Source organism: Bos javanicus, chromosome 6 (genome assembly GCF_032452875.1).
Source record: "Bos javanicus breed banteng chromosome 6, ARS-OSU_banteng_1.0, whole genome shotgun sequence".
Lineage (NCBI taxonomy): Eukaryota > Metazoa > Chordata > Mammalia > Artiodactyla > Bovidae > Bos > Bos javanicus.
In genome coordinates, this window is record NC_083873.1 from 31,220,270 (window position 1) to 31,236,629 (window position 16,360).

The 16,360-nt window shown below is 37.8% G+C and overlaps 1 protein-coding gene across 1 annotated transcript in view; it reads right to left on the reverse strand.

Annotated features, from left to right (window-relative positions):
• GRID2 (glutamate ionotropic receptor delta type subunit 2) overlaps positions 1-16,360 on the reverse strand; it is a 1,602,175-nt gene that overhangs the window by 136,048 nt on the left and 1,449,767 nt on the right. Inside the window, exon 14 of the mRNA XM_061419669.1 lies at positions 6,399-6,565. Within this exon, the coding sequence (XP_061275653.1) occupies positions 6,399-6,565 (167 nt within the window). The remainder of the gene's footprint in view (positions 1-6,398; positions 6,566-16,360) is intronic.

A 16,360-nucleotide genomic window follows, 5' to 3' on the forward strand; every position in this document is an offset into this window, starting at 1 on the left:
TGTGATCTCAGTTTCTGTGTTTATAAAATGAGGATAATAATAGTACTTACCTCAAAGACTGCTACATGTAAGAACCAGGGTCTTGTACCCAGTAAGCATTATACAGTATATTTTATATTGTTTTTGTAAGCTTTTAACAGAAAGATAAGGGAAGACAGGGTGCATAATCACCAGAAAACTAAACACAGAAGTAAAAAAAATCGAACAATTTCCAGTTTTATTGATTTCTTTGTGATTCTGAGCAAATCATGTACCCCTTTGGATTAGTTACAACCCTGCTGAAAAGGGAACTACTGCTCATTCTATTTCTAAAAATTCTGAAACTCTGTGATGTGGTTGAGATATTGTTTATGCATCTTTGCCACTACCCATGAATTCAACACAATCATTCTCGATGTAGTTTGAAATATGTCCTTGTTTTTGTGCCACTACGTGGTTCTATTCCCAAAGTTAAGGATTAGTAGCCAATAGGCAAAAAGGGACTCCTTGACACCCCCTAAGGCTTGAAAACAGAGGTGCACTTGTACTAAATCCTCAGTAAATATTTTTTGTTATTTTTTTAGCCTTATGACTGGTTAAGGTTCTAAGATACACTGGAATTAATTTTAGTAATGGCATAATGATATCAGTGAAAAATTCAGTTCTCTTCCATTCTTAAATATCTTTAATGTAACAACTTTTGATGATTTTCTTACACTAAGAACTATTATAAGACAAAGGCCACACAAAACATTTGATGCACAAATAGTTTCAGAGAAATCATTACAAAAATTACTGGCCACACTAGGACTCTGCTTCCAAGTTACCTGGTATTTGTACTCCAAAGTAATGGAGCTGAAGCCACTTCATGTGAAGAGACAACTTGTCGAAAAAGACCTTGATGCTGGGAAAGATTGAAGGCAGGAGAAGAGAGCTATAAAGATGAGATGGTTGGATAGCATCACCGACTCAATGGACATGAGTTTAAGTAAACTCCGGGAGATTGTGAAGGACAGGGAAGCCTGGTGTGCTGCAGTCCATGGGGTTGCAAAGAGTCAGACACGAGTTAGCCACTGAACAACAACAGGAAACAAACTCTTCCATCCAAATCTACAGTCATCTATTGTAGCACTTACTGGTCCTCTGCACGTCTACTCACATGCAACTGTACAAGTGAGCGTGTCACTACAACCCATGACGCTGGTGCCTAAGAGGATGCTTGCCAACTTCAGGCTCATTCACTCAGTGTATGTACTTGTAGACTAACAGCTGTGCACTAATATGTAAGTATGTAATAAACAAATACACAACATTCATGTGATTGGTCTGAAGTTGTATAAGCATATAAGATATTGGTCAGATAGCAGACTATAAATATAGTTACTAAACCACTATATAATATTTATTTAAGATATTCATATTTATTACATATTAAAGTACTTTATATCTTATATCTGTGGTTCAGGAGCATAGTCACCTGAGAACTAATTAGTATTTACTTATTAAAAATCACTGTGAATATTATTATTTCATTGAATATAGTCACATGAGCAATCAGTGATTCAGTGTAATCAGTGGTCCAGGATAAGTTGCTGTATTAAAACTATTTATAGTAATTGTAAAGTATAACACAATTACTAAGTGTGATGGTCTTTATAACTTTTAAATCAGTTAATAAAAAAGAGTTCTCTTTTCCCTAGTGGCTAGAATGAAAGGGAATGAATGCAGACGTTTTCTGGGTTCCAGGGGAGAGTTTGGGTGGCAGCTTAACATGGCATATGTGTACAGAGAGAGGCAGCCAGGTTATGTTTCTTTCCTGGCTCTCTCTTCTTCCAGATGTCCAGGTAACCAGGATGCAGAGTGTCATTATTAAGGAGCTCCACAGAAAAGGACAGTTTAAACTGTCAGCATCCATAATGCAAATCAAACAAAGGAAAAATAATGCTCAATGCTTAATATTGTTTTCCAGTAGATCACTGAAAGATATTGACCCAGAATTAAAATCTCCATAAGGTAAAGTGCCACAGGGATAGTAAGAAATGGAACACTTGGTGTGATTGATTAAACATTTCTTTAATTGCTATTATGTTTGTGTAGTGATTTTATTGGCTTCATTTTTTGTTTTGCATAAAAGACCTAGAAATCAAATATAGAAACAAAAAATATCTGTAGTGAAGAAAAGGCCAATTAACTGCAGCTAGTGAATAAACAATCTTTTTCTTGAAAACCTGGTTTATGTTTAGCATCCCTTAAACTTTTCTGCTGGGCTTATACCATAAAATCCTGGCATCCCCTTCATTCCGTTTTGCTTTCCATTCTCTCTTCTATATTTATTAGAAATAATGGTGTGCCTTTTTGATCAGAAGCATCTCTTCTACTTGGTCCTTCCTCCTCATTTCCCTTGGCCCCATTCTAGATCAGCCTTCATTACCTTATGCATCCTGGTTTGTTTTAGTCTTTGCTGAAATCCATCCTTCACATCAAAACTAGATTAACTTTCCCTTAAATATCATCATCACCATTTTACCCCGGGCTCCAGAATGAACAATAGCCGCCTGTAGCCGCCTGTAGCCTACAATATGAATTTCAAACTTCAAATTTTCTTTCGGATTAACTTGATGTCTTTATTGTTACCCAGTACATTCTGATCTCTCCCACTTCTATTCTTTTGTTTTCATTGTTTCTCCAAGAATTCATTTTTTTCCTTCAGCCTAATTATTCTCTACTATTCTTTCAAGGTCAAGTCCAAGGTTCACATCCTTTGAAGACCTTTCATTTATATTTCCTTGGATTAACTCTTTATTCTGTATGGAATTCAATTTTTTCAATATCTCAACTGCACAATTTAACCCAGTATAAATAAGCAATACTGATAAACATCAGTACATATTTATAGAAATGTCTGTATTGTTCATTGTTTCATGTGCTAAGGTCTTTTATCTCCAGCTAGAAAATGAAAATCATGGCATCCGGTCCCATCATTTCATGGCAAATAGATGGGGAAACAATGGAAACAGTGACAGACTTTATCTTCTTGGGCTCCAAAATCACTGCAGATGGTGATTACAGCCATGAAATTAACATGATTGTTCCTTGGAAGTAAAGTTATGACAAACCTAGACAGCATATTAAAAAGCAGAGACATCACTTTGCCAAGAAAGGTCTGTCTAGTCAAAGCTACGGTTTTTCCAGTAGTCACCTATGGATGTGAGAGTTGGACCATAAAGAAAGCTGAGCGCCGAAGAATTGATCCTTTTGAACTGTGGTGTTGCAGAAGACTCTTGAGAGTCCTTTAGACTGCAATGAGATACAACCAGTCCATCCTAAAGGAAAAGAGTCCTGAATATTCACTGGAAGGACTGATGCTGAAGCTGAAACTCTAATACTTTGGCCACCTGATGAGAAGAACGGACTCACTGGAAAAGACCCTGATGCTGGGAAAGATTGAAGGCTGGAGGAGAAGGGGATGACAGAGGATGAGATAGTTGGATGGCATCACCGACTTGATGGACGTGAGTCTGAGCAAGCTCTGGGAGTTGGTGATGGACAGGGCAGCCTGACATGCTTGCAGTTCATGGGGTCGCAAAGAGTCAGACACCACTGAGCGACTGAACTAAACTGAGACCACAAGTGATTTTCAAGTAGATTCCCTTAGTATATACTCATCATAAATACACTTTAATTGATAAACTTCATTTATACCTTAATATGTTACTTGCCAATTTATGTATATTTTTGTTATCTTACACTTAAAATTGTCCCCAGAAAGGACCATTAGTAAGTTATATTATTGTTCAGAGTTATTTACTTCCCTCTTCCCTTTATGTAGGGTATTCTCCAAGCCAGGCTTCAGCAATATGTGAACCGTGAACTTCCTGATGTTCAAGCTGGTTTTAGGAAAGGCAGAGGAACCAGAGATCACATTGACAACATCCGCTGGATCATGGAAAAAGCAAGAGAGTTCCAGAAAAACATCTATTTCTGCTTGATTGACTATGCCAAAGCCTTTGACTGTGTGGATCACAGTAAACTGTGGAAAATTCTGAAAGAGATGGGAATACCAGACCACCTGACCTGCCTCTTGAGAAATGTGTATGCAGGTCAGGAAGCAACAATTAGAACTGGACATGGAACAACAGACTGGTTCCAAATAGGAAAGGGGGTATGTCAAGGCTGTATATTGTCACCCTGTTTATTTAACTTCTATGCAGAGTACATCATGAGAAACGCTGGACTGGAAGCAACACAAGCTGGAATCAAGATTGCTGGGAGAAATATCAATAACCTCAGATATGCAGATGACACCACCCTTATGGCAGAAAGTGAAGAGGAACTAAAAAGCCTCTTGATGAAGGCGAAAGTGGAGAGTGAAAAAGTTGGTTTAAAGCTCAACATTCAGAAAACGAAGATCATGGCATCCGGTCCCATCACTTCATAGGAAATAGATGGGGAAACAGTGGAAACAGTGTCAGACTTTATTTTTCTGGGCTCCAAAATCACTGCAGATGGTGACTGCAGCCATGAAATTAAAAGATGCTTACTCCTTGGAAAGAAAGTTATGACCAACCTAGATAGCATATTCAAAAGCAGAGACATTACTTTGCCAACAAAGGTTCATCTAGTCAAGGCTATGGTTTTTCCTGTGGTCATGTATGGATGTGAGAGTTGGACTGTGAAGAAGGCTGAGTGCTGAAGAATTGATGCTTTTGAACTGTGGTGTTGGAGAAGACTCTTGAGAGTCCCTTGGACTACAAGGAGATCCAACCAGTTCATTCTAAAGGAGATCAACCCTGGGATTTCTTTGGAAGGAATGATGCTAAAGCTGAAACTCCAGTACTTTGGCCACCTCATGCGAAGAGTTGACTCATTGGAAAAGACTCTGATGCTGGGAGGGATTGTGGGCAAGAGGAGAAGGAGACGACAGAGGATGAGATGGCTGGATGGCATCACTGACTCGATGGATATGAGTCTGAGTGAACTCTGGGAGTTGGTGATGGACAGGGAGGCCTGGTGTGCTGTGATTCATGGGGTCGCAAAGAGGTGGACATGACTGAGCGACTGATCTGATCTGATCTGATATTTACATACCCCACTGATTCAGAGCTTGGCCATGAAACTCTTTTTAGTTAGTGGTCTGTGAGCAGAGGTGATGTATGCCACACTCATGCAAGAAGCGCAGGAGGCGCCAGGGTTCTGCTGGCCTCTTTCACAAGTTCTCTTTGAAATGAAAACAACTTATCCCAGACAGGACTGCTTCTCTGACCTGGTCCCTGGGACAAGAAGCTGTACAGGGACCTGCAGTTGACCCACAACTCACAGCAGAATTCAGTCAAATCACAGTCCTTATGTTCCATGAATGAGAAATAGCTTTTTTCAAGTCATTGGTACTTTGGGTTGTTTGCTACACAGAAAAGGTGACTAATGTAGGACCTTAGAGTTGATTTAACATCCTTATTTGCTGATAAGGAGAGATATCTAGGTTTTTAGTAGCTAACAGAAGAATCACAACAAATATTTGAACTACTGACTTGTTCTGTTAAACACTAAATACCTAGATTTTTGTTATCTTGAAATTTGGGGGAATATAACTCAAATTTGGGGCCTTAGTACTACCTAGACTACTACCCAGTACTGCTCTCTTTTGTCTGGCTTTTACCTAAAGAATATCTAGTAATAAACCAAACGAAGTATCAGTGTCAAATGGGACATACTTCTACCTGAAAGATATTACACTCTTTTAGGTTCAAGCTTGTTTGGTAGTAGATAGAATAAAATGCAGTGATTTTTAAAATACCTTTCAGGCTCAACACTCTCATCTGCACTGTTAATCCAAAATATATATTTGAAAATCTTTCTTAAATAACACAGAAAATTCTGATTTCAGGATGAATATAACTTCTTAATAAATTGTCTCCTAAATTTCCATGACAAAGTTTCATGTGTACTTTGACACCAAATGACAAGACTAAAATTCCCACGTTTTCCCTTTGCAAAACTGAGATGGAAACATCCCTATCAGCATGTGCTTCAGAATTTTAACTTGGTCCTGAAGTTTATTTTATGCTTTGCGGTTTTTAGAAATGAATTAATTTTGCTTACTTTATGACATTTTTAGTCCCTAAAAATTCAGAGACTAAACTCAACTACATTTTTATTTTATTTTCTATATCATCTTTTTGAGAATAACTAGTTATATGCAGCAATAACTTTTCCCTTTTAATGGGAAAATAATACTTTAGTACATGCTTTAGGAAATGAATGTTTTATTGTAGAACCATTCATAACTTCCCTTTTATGTTGTTGTTTATTGTGGTTTTCCAAATAAAGAAACAAAATGTAATAAACTAAATGGAGTAACCAAGTAAATTTTCTTTTTCTATATTTTCTCTCTTCTTATTTGAACTGCACACAAATCTTACCTTTGTGAAAAAACATCCCGGTAAGGACTGCCATGCTGTAATGCAATTCCATATCCTCGGTCAGCAACGGTATTCCCAATGGTATAAAAGGAACAATCTGGGTCATTGATCGCCACATATTCCAATACAGCTGCATCCCACACAAAAGCATAATTTCCATATTTCACCTGTGCAAATATGAAGAACATGAGAGGAAAAAGGTTTAAGGTTGGAATTCGGTCATATAGACAGGATAAAAAAATGTTACATTGCCATACAATTAACAGTGTAAACAATAATAGGGCCTATATTTCAAACTAAACACCTATTCTGAATTAGAATTTGGCTTTTGGTTAATTTATAGCTCTGTTCTCTTGGAAATGCAATGAAGTTGGAATGTTAACTATGTTTCCAGGCACCCCACTTATAGTAAAATGACCCCTGAGTAGTAAATGTCATCTGAACTGGGAGAACAGTAAATGCAGGGAAGGAAGCCATGTCTCTGAGCTTCTTTGAGTGCAGTAATCCTTATACAGCCGGCCTTGTGTCTTTCAGGACCCTGGAAATTGTGCTTGTTTTTGGAGTTGTTATAAGAGATATTGGTTCCTTTGGATTATTAGGCTTCTAAGCCAGGTAGGCTTTTGTACCACCCAACATGGGTATTATCTTCCTGTCTGTGACCTGTACTCTAAATGAATTCTGTAAGTACAACTCATATTGAAGAAAAATAGCTAACACTGCCTGGCTGGCAAGATTTCTTGTCCTATGTCCTTCTAAGTTAATCTGTTGTCAAGTGTGACCTATGGTAATCTTGTAGTCAAACTTGGTAGGTGCTGTAATGAGGGAAAAAAAATAATTATACAACCTTCTCTATTACCATATAGGGAACATGATTTCTTCTGGGTTATTTATAATATCTTTCAATGATTATCCCTTTTTTCTATTAGTAATCACTCATAAGTTACAAATTTAACAAAAATAAAAACAGATGTTAATAAAGTTAATTTAGAAAATTATTATATATAACATAAAACTAAATTCATAAAATAGATGGAATAATTAAATCAAATATTCAGTGTGTTTATTTGCTTGTTTGCTTATTTACTTATGTGAGGGGAAAGCAATATTTTGGTAAATATGATTAGGGAAAAAGAAAAAAATATATAAGTATAGGTAGAGGGAATGATGTTAACAAAATGGGTGAATAGGAAGTTCCCCCCACTTCAAGTGTGTTAGATGCTCTGTTGTGTCCAACTCTTTGGAACCCCAAGGACTGCAGCCTGCCAGGCTTCTCTGTTCATGGAATTTTCCAGGTAAGAATACTGGAGTGGGTAGCCATTCCCTTCTCAAGGGGATTTTCCCAGTCTAGGGATAGAACCCGGGTCTCCTGCATTGTAGGATTCTTTTCATCTGAGCCACCAGGGCCTTCATATCCCTAGAAAAATATCAATGTAGTAGCCATCCATAAACAAAAGTGCTTTTGTGGGAGGCTGGGGACCCAGTTTTCTGCTGAAAAACTCAGGCAGAGTCTAAGGCTGATATAGGATGCTTTCAGAAGGAGGCATGTACCCCAGTGGCCAGCTGGCCCACTGTGGTCCTGGCTGCAGTCCTAAAAGCAGCCCTATTTCCCTGTGGACTCTGCTCCAGCATCTGTGAAGATAACAGGTAAGGATGTCCATTTTCACCACTTCTATTCAATATAGTACTGGAAGTTCTAGCCAGAGTAATTAGACAAAGAAAAACGCTCAAATTTGTATACATGTGAAAGGAAGAAGTGTAATTATTTCTATTTGCAGATCATCTGACCATATGTGTAGAAAATCCTGGAGAGTACAAGTTGTTGTTCAGTAGCCCAGTCAAGTCTGACTCTTTGTGACCCCATGAATTGCAGCATGCCAGGCTTCCCTGTCCTTCACTATCTCCTGGAGTTTGCTCAGACTTATGTCCATTTAATCAATGATGCCATACAAACATCTCATCTTCTGTGATCCTCTTCTCCTCCTGCCTTCCATCTTTCCCACTGTCAGGGTCTTTTGCAATGAGTCAGCTCTTAGCATTAGGTGGCCAAAGTATTGGAGCTTTAGCTTCAGCATTAGTCTTTCCAATGAATATTCAGAGTTGATTTCCTTTAGGATTGACTGGTTTGATCTTCTTGCAGTCAAAGGGACTCTCAAGAGTCTTCTTCAGCACCATAATTTGAAAGCATCAATTCTTTGGTGCTCAGCTTTCTTTATGGTTCAACTCTCACACCTGCACATGACTACAGGAAAAACCATAGCTTTGACTATACAAAGTGATGTCCTGTATACAATGTGATGCTTTTGTTGACAAAGTGATGTCTCTGCTTTTTAATATGCTGTCTAGTTTTGTCATAGCTTTTCTTCCAAGCAGCGCCTTTTAATTTCATGACTGCAGTCACATTATATACAAAATAAATTCCTATAGTGCAATACATTAATTAAAATGAACAAAGAATCAAAATTTTAAAAATCCACAAAACTAGAAAAATCTTATATTGGAAAAAGAATGGGACATTCAAATATAAATATAGGGGAAGAAAATGTAAGTAAATATTTAATATATTTAACTCAGTTGTGTGTGTGTGTGTGTGCTCAGTCGTGTCTGTTCTTTGAGATCCTGTGGACTGTAATCCACCTGGCTCCTCTGTCAGTGGGATTTTCCAGGAACAAATACTGGATTGGTTTCCATTTCCTCCTCCAGGAGACCTTCCAGACCCAGGGATTGAACTCGCGTCTCTTTTGGCTCCTGCATTGGCAGGTGGATTCTTTGCCATTGAGCCACCTGGGAAGCCACCTTAACTCAGTTAGCCGTCTATATCCATGGGTTTTGCACCCATGGATTCACCCAACTATGGACAGAAAACATTCAAAAAATAAAATTCCAGAAAGTTCCAAAAAGATTAATCCCAGATTAAGTTGGAGGTTGAATTTGCTGCATGCTTGCAACTGTTTACATAGTATTTACACTGTATTTACAACTTTTTACATAGTATTTATGTTGTATCAGGTATGAAAAGTAATCTAGAAATGACTTAAAGTATATGGCAAGATATGTGTAAGTTATATGCAAATATTACATCATTTTATACAGGGGATACAAAGAACCCTGGATTTGGGGGTTCCTGGAAATAATCCTCTGCAAATACTGAAGGACAACTATACTGCCTTTATATATATTTGCTTAGGTCAGGCTAATATCAGATACTTGATAAAAAGTTTTGCATGAAATATGGTCTAAAAACTTCAGACCAGTTTACTGTGCACAGTGGATACTTTTTTTGGGAGTGAACTACCCCAACCAAACCCATGGGATCTCAAAACAGATAAATAAGTCATTGCAACTATTCATGGAGTGTCTCCTGTACCCTAGGCAATATGTCAGGTACTATGGTTCAGTGCTCCTTAAAATGTGATGCTATTAGAATTAGAATTACCATTGTATTCTTGTCTTAAAAAATGTAAACTCCAGACCCAACCCTAAATTTACTGCATTGGAACGTTTGGTGTTTGAGACCTGGGGTACAAAATCTTGATAGTAGACAATCTTATGAACACCACAATTTTTAAATAAAATTGTTTTGAAAAAAAAATGAGTAATATAATCAGGAAGAATTTTTGAACTTGAGGCTTGATATAATTATAAAAACTGATAGATTCTTGCAATATTAGTATGGGAGGGGGGAAGTACTTGGTTAAGTTCCCTCTGTATTGATTACTCGTATCTGCATAGTCAGCCCGAAGTCCTTGCTATCTCTGATCTTTTGCATTAATTACACTAGGGAAGGAGTTCTTAACTGAGACCTCTATAATGAAAGGCAGATTAAGAAGAGAAAAACAGAAGTTTATCGACATGTGTGCCTTGTGCATACAAGGGAGATGTCCAGGGAAAATTGAGTAACTCAAAGAAGTGGCTTGGAATTCAGGATGCAATACTATTTAAATAGGGAATGGGAGGGGGTTATGGTCATTTTGGGGAAAGTAAAGAATCCGCCTGCAATGCGGGAGACACAGGAGACTCCAGTTCAATTCCTGGGTTGGGAAGATCCCCTCCTCCTTGGGCTTTCCCAGTGGCTCAGACGGTAAAAGGAATCTGTCTATAATGTGGGAGACCTGGGTTCAATCCCTGGGTTGGGAAGATTCCCTAGAGGTGGGCATGGCAACCCACTCCAGTATCATTGCCTGGCGGGCTACAGTCTAAGGGGTTGCAAAGAGTCGGACACGACTGAGTGACTAGGCACAGACACAAATGATTTTTAGCAAAGACCCTCAGAAGAATAGAAGGGTAGTATGATAGTTGGTGACAAAGTTGTATGGTGCTGACTTCCGATCTCTTCTGTGATGAGTCAATATTCCTTGGATGATGAAACTCTCGAAGACAGAATTTATGATGATTAAGTTACTTTCAGAAGATTGATCTTTAGGCAAATAAAAGCAGTTCAGAGAAAGCCTCTCCCTGCATTTGCTGTTTTTCAAGTGTTTGCAGTTCAAAATAATATGTCAGTGTTGTATATTTTGGAGTGGCTTATTCTGTTTCCCTTCATCACCAACTGTTGTATCGGTCATTTTAACTTTCTGGGTCTATACTTACAAGAGAGATAGCCTTGAAGCCTTCTCTAGCAACCTACTTTGATTTTGCTACTTTCCTCCATTTCAAGCAGCTACCCCTCCTGGATCCCCTTGCAGCTTCCTTACAACCATCCAGGGACCTCCCCAGTTGGAGACATATTGCTTTGCTATTAGAAAAGTGTTCTAGCATTGCTGTTCCTGCTTTGTGAACTGTAGAGCTCCATTTAAATGTACAGTAACATTATCATTGCCATTATATACATGCTTCTAGTAATTCTAATGTTACAAAGCATTATGAATGCATTTTAAAAAGAGAACCATTAAAACAGTATGATTATAGCCTACAGCAAGGCCCTTGAAATGTTGCATAGTAACCCAAACTATTTTAGCTTTTAAAAATATCCCTGGCCTTTTTCATCTACTGAAACATACAATCACTGTCCTTTACATGATTTTTAACCATTAAATTAAAACTATCTAGAAAATACTCATCGACAAAACCTAAAATCACTTTTTAACAGAATAATAATTGAAGGTTTGGCATGGGAATTTTCAAGTCATCTGAATAGGTGATGGATATTATTTAAAAATTTTCAACTAGTCTTTGTTGTTGAGGTCATGTTTGGATAAGCAGCTAAACTATGGGTCATTATTTTACAGTGAATTCCATGCCAGTAGAGTAATTTATACAGGTCAAACCAGAGGGCAAAAGTGTATCCATGTCAACACATTTCAGGCCTTGTTTGTAAAAAAGGAAAGGAATCCAAAGTGGCATCTACCTCCAGTATTATTTCCTGGTCCCTAGAATGCTGTAGTGATTGACAGACAATGGTAGCTATCGATACTCAACACCTATGTCCTCATAATAGGGCTGAGATGCCAAAAGCTTGTGATGGATTTCTCAGTACTGAGATCATGCTAGAAGCTAGGTTTTGTTCCACTTCTACAATATTTCTACAGAAATCTTTCTTTGAATTTCATTTTACTAATAATTATGTATTACTCTGAAATAATGTTTTTATTGGAGGATAATTGCTTTACAAATTGTGCTGGTTTCTGCCCTACATCAACATGAATCAGCACAGGTACACGTATGTCCCCTCCCTTTTGAACCTCCCTTTCATCTTCCGCCCCACCCCACCCCCTGTAGGTTGTCACAGAGCGCTGGGTGGAGCTCCCTCTGTCACACAGCAAATTCCCACTGGCTCTCTATTTTACATTCGGTAATGTGTATGTTTCCATGCTGCTCTCTCAGTTCATCCCACTTTCTCCTTCCCCCACTGTGCCCACAAGTCTGTTCTCTGTCTGTGTCTCCATGACTGCCCTGCAAATAAGTTCACCAGGACCATCTTTCCAGATTTCATACACATGCCTTAATATGCAATATTTGTCTTTCTCTTTCTGACTTACTTCACTGTGGATAATAGGCTCTACGTTCATCCACCTCATTAAGACTGACTAAAATACATTTTTTTTATAGCTGAGTAATATTCCACTATATATATGTACCACAACTTTTGTATCTATTAATCTAGGGAACCCTCTTGCACTGTTGTTGGGAATTGATACAGCCACTATGGAAAACAGTATGGAGATTTCTTAAAAAAAAACTTGGAATAGAACTACTACCATATGACCCAACAATCCCACTGCTGGGGATATATCCTGAGAAAATCATAATTGAAAGAGATGCATGTATGTACCCCAGTGTTCACTGTAGCACTTTTTACAATAACTAGGACATGGAAGCAACCTAGATGTCCATTGACAGATGAATGGATATACATTACTTTTAAGATCCTGAAGGGATCTGTAGGGGATGTAAACATGAATAACATTTGGGCCTCTGCCCTCAAGCCGTTTACAATTCAGTAGTGGAGATAAATCAAACACTAAATTGCTGTAACACAAAGTATATTGTGGTAAGTTCCACAGAAGAAGCTTGACGTGTTAAAGTAGTTTAAAGCAAGGGGAACTTAATTGTCATTGAGGAAGTCAGCACAATTTGCTCAAATATTATGGTAACTACAAGAAAACCCCAAATATTGTAGTTCCTTATCTTTTATGCTTAACTGATTGAACAGAGATAGTCTTTGGTGACCATTTCTTATTCATGCACACTCTTTTAACCTTCCAGTTTTCTGGAATTTTCCGTTTGTCAGGTGAAGAACTGTAAACATTTAATGTTATTTTCTCAAATATTTGCATTTCTTGCCATGTAAAGTGAAAAGTGGGAAAATTATTTTTAGTAAAACCTATACCTGTGCTCGTCACTGTGTTGTGGATTATGGCATATTTCTGTTCCTCTGAAGAATGCCCTTGTCCTGAATGTCCCTGTACCCACATCTCCATCATGACCTAATGCTGAAAGCACTTTTCAGTTTATTAGGCAGCATTCTCCTGTAATAACTGCAGGAGTCCAAGCCGCAAGCAAATACACTTATCACTACTTTTTACCCCAATTACCTTGGTTTTAATTAGGACACTATATCCTTTCTCACATAAGTCTTTAATCTATCAAATTCCTTCAAAGTTCACTTCAAAATCTATAGCTACAGAGGGACAGTGATGATGATCTCTTTTTATTAAAAAAACATTCGGTGGAAATAATTATGGAAAGATGACATTTAAACCAGAGGGGAAGAAAAGAATTCCCTTTACTGAAGAAGGAATATCTTCCCTCTCTCCTCCACTTCTTTCTCATGATAATGGCTAACATTTAGATGATATTGGGCACGTTCAGGGTGGTATGGCCATAGACAGTTGCTAACATTTAGAAAGCATTTTTTTCATTCTTAAAAATACCTTTACACATAAATGTGTTCTTTGCAATACTGTGAGGCAGCTGATACGATACCTAATTCATAGATGTGGTAAGGAAACTTGCTCTGAGTTGTAGCAATTATTTGCGGTAGATTTGGAACTTGAAGCTCAAGGCCACCTTCTTTGCCTTTTTCACTACATTAAAGATAAATTCCCAGGAGATATTTGCCATAGGAATGCAAAAACATTTGAGCGATAGCAGCCTTTGTCTTCAAGGCACAGCCTATCTAGTTGGAGAAATAGTATTTACATAAATAAAAATAACTCAACACAGTGTGCAGCCAGAGAGAGCCATGGAAAGAATGCAACTTCTATGTGATCACACTATTAAGATGAACAAGATTCAAGCTTTAAAAAACAGGTTGCTTATTTGTTAAAACCACTGGAATGAATGAAAATAATCTGGTTTCTATGTGATTCCAGAGCCCTTAAGCCTGTTGATTTTGTGACTACTGCTATGTAAGCATTTCTGATTTTCAGGATTGAAACAGAAGCAGGGCTTTTTATAATTAAAATGAAGGCTGAAGGCTGGAACTGTATTATTTTTGCTCATGAAATAAAAATTAAAAGGCCTGAGAACAATGTGGGAGAAATAAATGCTACTTTTGCGCTCTAAGCTGCTAACTTCTTTACAATTTAAACTCATGGTTGGTGGGGGATAAAATTATTGTGAATTACAGGCACAAAGAGTTATGATTAACCCAGCATTGATCTATACTGGTCCTTATAATTCATTGCCCACAGAAGTCCTTTAGATGGGATAGCTTTAATATTTATGACATATGGTTCTAGGTGGTAGCCTCTCCCACTTTGGGCAAATTAATAATTTAACATCATTCATCAGGTCTTCTGAATTTATCCAGCACAATAAATCATGCTCAACTCCATATTTTAGCACTTAACACTGACTTCTAAAATATATATGGTTTTGTTTACTGCCTTAATTGTTGGTTTACTATATTTTCTCTTGTATTATTTCGAAATTTGAATTTGTGCTCCAAAATAGTCATCACATGGCACAAATGTTCACAAGAAAAATATGAATATGTCTAAAATAAATATCAGCTTATTAATAAAACATCTTCTTTAACCTAGAAAAGAAGCAGTAAGTCTACTTCTCACTCTTCTGCTTTTCTTTTTTGAGGTTACTAGAATGCTGGTTTTTTTTTTTTTTTTTTTTTAATGGTGTTTTGAAGTGTTCTTGGAATTTGAAAACTAAACCCAGTTTCCTTCCCGTCAGTGACAGCTTCCTCCTGAAACCAATGGCTGCTAGAGTCCGAAGATAGAAGGCTAGTAGGGCTTGTGGTTCTGGATAATTGTGTGTGCAAAAGAACTGGTAATTCTCCTCTTCAGGCTGGGCGAGTGCCTGGGAAAACCAGTGGGACCTCTAGGGAAGGCAATGAAGAAACAAGTTTGAGTGAATGCTTGATTCACAGAGATCTGGGGTCCTTGAGTTCTCCTGTCCTCTTCCTTAAATATTTGTCCTCATGAATATATCTGTTCTGTTGCCTTTAAACTGGTCAGGAAGGAGTCAAGTGGGTTGGCAGAGACCTCCCAGTCTTGGAGCCTGGGACAGAACAGGAGACTGGTGAACCCACTGCCTCTTCCATGTGCCTTAGAAGAAGGATTTGTGAATCACTCTCTTCTCTATTGCTGGCCTATGAGGAGGAGAGGACATTTCACCTGCAGTTAGCAAGACTGCCAATAAATATGATAATCCAACAATCTAACCTGAGTCCCCATGAACTGACAAAGAAAAATAACTTTGTATAGTGAATGGAAAGATGAAGCTGAACAAGAAGAACATATTTGGGGGAAATAACACTGCAGTGACAGAAAGTTTCCAATTTTAAAAGAAGAATAAAAAGAGCACTTGACAAAATTCAACCTGTGAGTCTGAAAAGATTTATGTGACTACAAACAAACCTCAATTTTTCAATCAAAAAACTGACCAGATGAATGGAAAGAAAAACTGCTCATAAACGTCCTGCAAGCTCAAATGGATTAACTAGGGTGACAACTGTCCCAGATCACCTGAGATGCTTCAGTTGTAGCAACGAAAATTCTAAGTCAAGGGAAGCTATCCTGGGAGACAAAAAGTCCAGGCTTTTGGTAGTGAATACAGGAGATTTGGGGAAAAGTACAAAATCCATACAGCAGCTTAAAAGATAGGGGTTGCAAACTACTATGATTGTAGCAGATGAATATGACAGACATTATTTGCCTTCTGCAGTTGCTGTAACTATTTCCCCGCCAACTGTGGATGTTTCCAACTTGCTATTCATAATAATGAATCACCAATCTTGTATCAATGTGAATACTAAGACTTAAGTGTGCAATTTAAGTGCATTGTAATCATGAGTGTTAACAGTCCTTCACCTGTGGATTGACTGTTATTCTTGGTATTATCAAGATGATGCTAATATTTTTAACACTGTGAATCCTGTGATCATTTTTTTAAGAGCTCAGATGATGAAAATGAGAATGATTGTAATACTAATCCCACCTGACCCCAAACATCAATGAAAAAGAAGCCTAACTGACTAGGCTGTCTTATTACAGAGGGCAGAACAC